Below are 5,896 nucleotides of genomic sequence, written 5' to 3'. Positions count from 1 at the left end.
AAGGCTGGGTAAATGATGCAAATCTTCACCACTGTGCTCTTCAAAGGTAAGACACTTGGGGATAGGCTTTCAGTACAAATATCATTATAAATATCATTAGGAACATGGAGGTGGTAAGTGCTCCCTTTGGCTCCTTTCTGCATGTGGGATTGAGATTGAGTTATTTGTGCTCACAACTGGGTCTGAAGTTGCTTTGGGATTGTTCCTGTGTACCTAAGTTTGTTTCAATTTTTAAAAGATTTTTTAAATAATTTTTAAATATTTTAAATAATTTTAATTTTTAAATAGCAGAGAGGGGAGTTCAGGTTGTGCTCGTGAGAGCATCTTGTTAGACGGCATGCGGCAATCTGAGGCTGGTTTCATGTACTCTACGTGACACGTCCCTAACCTGATCTGTATGTTAAATATATATCCTTGCTTTAGTTTAACCTTTGGTGCTAGGCTGCCTTGCCTGGTAATCCCAGCTGTAAGGAGCTCCAAGCAGCCAAAGTGAGCCATGTGGAAAGTTCATGTGTGAAACAGGGAATGTCTGTGGCAGGGATTGTCTCCATCTAATAGGAGGCCTTTTTGTTCCTCTTCCTAGCACTTCTGTGGACAGAAACCAAAGAGAAAAATAATTTGTTTCTTCCTACATCTTGAATGGTGTTCCACAGGGGTATGATGGCCTGCAACTTGGTTCTCTTTTCCTGCACGGTAAAGGGCACATGGATCCTTGATTTTGAACAAAAATAGTTTTTAAACAGCATGCTGAACGAAATCTTAAGTTCTGCAGGCTTTTGTAAAACTTTGAGATTTGTTTTTCAACTTAAACCAACCCCCCACCTCAAAATCCTTCAAACCCTCTTATCTTTTTTTCTTGCTGAAGGAGAGTATGAACAACTGATGCTTCAAATAGACAGAAGCACCAGACAGTTACATAAAAACAAACTGCCAGATCTCTGCACGTAGGAGTGTCTGCTCTCAATTCAGTCCTGCCTCTCTGTGAATGTGCCTGGAAGTAGGTCTCCCCACCCAGAGATGATAGCAGCTGGGACTAGGTGCCCGAACTGAAACAGGGTGTTGAAGGCATTGATGATGTGGCCTTAGGCTGTGTAGAGATTCAAGCAAAGGGTCCTTTATAGCCAGGACACCAAGTATTTGCAGTCAGACTTGGGAGAAGAAGAGCCACAAAGTTTTAAATCTTTACTACTTGTGTGAACAGCTCAAAAGACCTTTAAATGAAGCTCTAGGGATCAGGACATATCATCCTGTCTTAAAGCTCTGAGTACTTTGGTTGTTGTAGACCTGAATAAGGGGGAAAGTTATGGCATGGAGAGAATCCTCATGAGAACTTTATGCCCTCAGCTCTACCTCCCATTAATTGTCTGGCTGTAAGAGTATTCATTGTGCTCAGGACCCTTCAATATCAAGGCATAGGAAATACAAGCTACACCTACCAAAGTGGTGGGTTTGTGATCAGGTTGGTAAAGCGCATGACAGATCCAGCTCGTCTTCTCTCTAAAGAGCTGTTCAGCCATCCTAAAGGCCAAGGTTTCTCCCTGAGCCCACTGCATGCTCACAGATGAACAGCAAATCTCTCAGATAATACAGACTTACAGTGTTCGGGAAGAGCACAGTGAATTGTTACTTTTTTGAAGCTGAAAATACAGGATTAACCAAAAACACCATCAGCTGAGCTCTGAGGTTAAATGGCAACATACTGAAAATGGGACCCCAAAAAACAAGCGGGATAAGGTTTCATTTTAGGGAAACACAGGCAGGGATTTGAGGTGCCCAAGGTGAGGAAATTTGCACTGCATTAATTGTTACACTTGGAACATAATGAATGATAATCTGCTTTTAACTGTAGTTTGTGAAATATCCGGTGACACAAAGGGGTCTGAGGCTGGGTGGCCCTAGGTATTGGTGCATCCATCCCCTGCTTACAATAGAGGTAAAAATAAAAATCAGTGCACGTGTGTAGTCGTTGGCACTTCTCCACCCCCGGAATCTTGAGGAGTTGATGCGAGCTTTATTCGACGCCCCTGAGCAGCCTCGTGTCCTCGCTAACGCAGTGTAATAGCTCCTCATCCCAAACCCGGGACATAATCTCCTTCAGGCTGCTCCCGAGGCGCTCTGCACACAAAGCCAATTAACTCCATTGTGGAAAGAAAGCTTCGCCGGCAGTGCGGCGGCTCTGGAGCGATCTGAATACAGAGGCGAGGCTCGGAGCGGGACCTGGCGATACAGAACCCCGCGAAAATGACAGAAGTGACTCTGGGCAGGGTCTCTCCCGCCGGTAATGCCACGGAGCCTCAACCCCAGAAGAGGCCGCCGGCGGCGAGGCGAAGGAAGCCCCCACTGGGCGGGCGCCACGACCGAGACACCCCCAGCGCCATCCCCCCCCGCCCCCCCCACCTCGTCTGGGGCCGTGGAGGCGGGGCCTCTCCCGCTCCCCGCGTCGCGCGGCCGGCCCCGCCCCAGCTCGCCATTGGTTGTCGCTGGGGCAGAGTGGCCGCCCCGTCCGCGGCCATTGGCTGGCGGCGAGGCCGGGGTTCCCGGATGCGGCCGCGCGGTGCGGATATAAAGCGCCGGGGGAAGGCGGGAGTGGGCGCAGTTTGAATCGCGGCGGGTCGAGGCAGGTTGGTGCTGTCGCCCGGGCTCGGTGCGTGCGGGACGCTCTCTGCTTCAGCCTTCCCCTGCGCGGCACTGCGCTCCGGTTCGCTATGGTGAGGAACCGCGGGGGCCGCTCGGGGGGCGGGGGCGGTGGCTGGCACCGGGGCGGTCCCGTGCTGCTGATGGTGGGGGGGAAACGCGCGGGCTCGGTGGGGGGAGGGCGGGGGCGACTGGGGGGGCGGGGGGGTGGTCGCACGCGCACTGGCGCGCCGGGGACGGGGGAGCGGTGGCCGCGCATGCGCGCGGGGAGCGGCCTGCGCCGCGCGGTGCGGCGGGCGGCGCGCACGCGCCTCTCAGCCGCGCGGGTGGCTCTGCGCGGGGAGCGGGGGATGGTGGAGGGGTGGGGCGCATGCGCGGTGGGGGACGTCAGCGTCTGCTCTTCTCTTGGCATTGCCAGGCTGGTGGGAAAGCTGGGAAGGACTCTGGGAAGACCAAGACCAAAGCAGTGTCCCGTTCCCAACGGGCTGGATTGCAGGTGAGCAGGGGCTGAGGTGTGGGTGAGTGAAAGTCACGCTGGCCTTCCATCTGTTGGTTTGTTTGTACAGTGTGAAGCCTTCTCACTCTGCTGTCTGGCTGTTTGGAATGATGTAAGGATCGTAAAGCAGACATTAGCACACCCAGCTGGTTTTAGACCTTTGCATATCTGTGCAGGGAGGAAAGTAATTCCCTTGTGGCCATTGCTACTGTTTGTGCTGAGAATCATGAAAGTTGCTGATGTGACCTTGGCATGCAGTGTCTTAACTGGATTCTCAAGGTTTGAAATGCAGCCCGTGCTTCTGCCACTGGGATTCTGCTGCCCACAATGTGGTTTTGTGCAGAGCCTTTCTGTCGTCACAACCTGTTCATACTTCCATTATTTTCCAGTTCCCTGTTGGCCGCATCCATAGGCACCTGAAGTCTAGGACAACCAGCCATGGGCGTGTAGGAGCCACAGCTGCTGTGTATAGTGCTGCAATCCTGGAGTACCTGACAGCTGAGGTAAAATGCCTGCAAGGGTTGCAAGCAAGTTGCTCAGTCCCCAAAAGGTGCAACAACCAGTACCTACTGTATTAGACAGTTTGGACTGGGTTGCAAACTCTTTATATACTATTGAAAAGGGCCATTACAGCATGTCATATCTGCTGTAGAACACTTACTCTGTCATTGGGAAAACTAAATGCAGAGCTCCTTGAAAAGAGACATTGTTTGCTGTCTTGGTGTCGCTAGCAGTGACACGGTATTCAGAACAGAGAATTGAACAGCTAAGACGATGCTGTTAGTCTCACTTGATTGTGTAACTGTTGAAAAATGGTCTTGTCTCAGGTCCTTGAGCTGGCGGGAAATGCATCCAAAGACTTGAAGGTGAAACGTATCACTCCCCGTCACCTGCAGCTTGCCATTAGAGGCGATGAAGAGCTGGATTCTCTGATCAAGGCAACAATTGCTGGTGGTGGTATGTCAGTGCTTGCTGTTTATGGGTGCTTGGGTGGCATGAACTATCACAGATTTGAAGTTCATTAGTGTTGTCATTTTATTTGAAGCATGAAGTTCAGGAAAATTGTTGAAGAGAAATAGCATGGTCTTAACTGTTGTTCTTTTTTAGGTGTAATACCACATATCCACAAGTCCCTCATTGGCAAGAAAGGACAACAGAAGACTGTCTAAAGGATACCAGGATTCCTTGTTATCTCAGGACTCGAAGTACTTAATTTGTCCAGTGTTGGTGATTCCAGTGGACTGTATCTGTGAAACACAATTTTGCCTTTTTTTAACTTTGAGAAGCTAAAGCTCCCTTGAGCTTTCTAACAAACCAAATTTCTGCGTTGAAGTCTTAACCATATTTAAGTGTTACCATGGCTTCAAAGAAGCTATTGTGTTTGTAGTGGGTTGTAATTGAGCTGACTGTTTTTAGATTGGTTTAAGTAAAGGAAATGTTTGGTTTTGTACAGACTTTTCATCTACTAGAGTGGAAATACTCAATAAATGTTATGTCAAGACTGATTTTGTCTCTTTTTCATTAACTGGAAAATCTGGTCTCCACTGTGCAGCTCTTGAAGTTGTTCCAAGAGCATTTAACTGACAACCCTTCCTGCTGGGCTTGGGGCATCTTGAAATTCAGCCTAAGAATACTGCAGTCAGTAAATACCATGTAGTGCAAGGGCACTGGGCTTTGTCCTGTGAAGTTACACTCTTCCTAACTGAACCTGCTGTGTCGTGTGCTGAAGTTGTCTTTAGCAGGGCACATTAAAGGGTGGTGCTTTTTAAGGCCAGTTTTACTCAGTGTCAGCCTTCATAGAGGAAGAGGGTTTGTCATGGAGGAGGGTAAGAATAAGCTGAAGGGATGTTTAAATTCCATGCTTCACATAATTTTGTGTTAGGGCCTGGCCTCTCTTACTGTTTCAGCTTGCAGAGGCTTTGGACGGACATCCATGAAAGCAGGGACTGTACTGCAGCAGCCTTTAAATTGTGCCATGCAGTAGAATCCTCAGTAGTGGATTACAGGGGAGTCTGGGCACACCTTCAGCTGTCCTCCACACTGCTAGTTCATTTTGAATGGTAAAGCCCTGTATGTTGTGGTAAGGAAAAAACCTTACCACAGGTAAGCTGGGGGTAGCAAGCTCCCTGCCTTCCAGAACTGCAGTCAGCAGTGAAATACTACAAATAGACTTGCTTCTTGTGTTTCCCTAAGCTCTTGGAGGCAATAATCTGTGCTGCAGCACTGTAGCTGGAAGGCGGTGACCTAGATCGGAGACGCTGGTGAGACCTGTGCAAACCGCACTCCTCTGGCGCTGCGGTGCTTCCCTGCACCCCAGCGCTTCCTTGGCGGCAAAGCAGTCCTTGCCGGGCTGTAACTGATGTCACTAATGACAGTGAGCCGGTGCGAGGTGCTAATGAGTACCGTGAGGCACAGTCGGGCACGGGAAGCAGTGGCACCGCGCGGGTGCTCTTCCTTCCGTGCGGGGCCGCAGTGCTGCAGCAGCGCGCACGGTACTTTTCCATCGCAGCCGGCTCCCTCGAGGGGCCGGGCGTGAGGGTGGCTGCGCTCCCGGCTGGGACGATCCCGGCGCTCCCGGTCCTTCCAGCCGCTCCAGGCCTGGCAGCGGCGGAGCCCCGGGCGGGCGGGGCGGCGCATGCGCGGCCGGGCCCGGAAGGGGCGGCCGGGCTAGCGCCGGTGCGAGCGCCGCGCTGGGGCTGCGGCAGCGCCGGGGCAGCGGCGGCATGAGCCCTGCGGAGTGAGCGCAGCCCCGCCTGACGCCCCGCG

At 51.4% G+C, this 5,896-nt stretch overlaps 1 protein-coding gene across 1 annotated transcript; it reads left to right on the top strand.

The window, feature by feature from the left end:
• Positions 1 to 3,004: 3,004 nt before the first annotated feature.
• Positions 3,005 to 4,635, top strand: LOC128787415 (histone H2A.Z). Its single transcript, XM_053941526.1, has 4 exons — positions 3,005 to 3,130; positions 3,520 to 3,633; positions 3,958 to 4,087; positions 4,238 to 4,635. Exons 1-4 carry the CDS (start codon positions 3,005 to 3,007, stop codon positions 4,297 to 4,299), a joined length of 432 nt encoding a protein of 143 aa, XP_053797501.1. The 3' UTR covers positions 4,300 to 4,635.
• Positions 4,636 to 5,896: the final 1,261 nt, after the last annotated feature.

Source organism: Vidua chalybeata, chromosome 4 (genome assembly GCF_026979565.1).
Source record: "Vidua chalybeata isolate OUT-0048 chromosome 4, bVidCha1 merged haplotype, whole genome shotgun sequence".
NCBI classification, from domain to species: Eukaryota; Metazoa; Chordata; class Aves; order Passeriformes; family Viduidae; genus Vidua; species Vidua chalybeata.
Note: the sequence above shows the minus strand (reverse complement) of the source record. Positions and strands in the feature narration are given on the sequence as shown.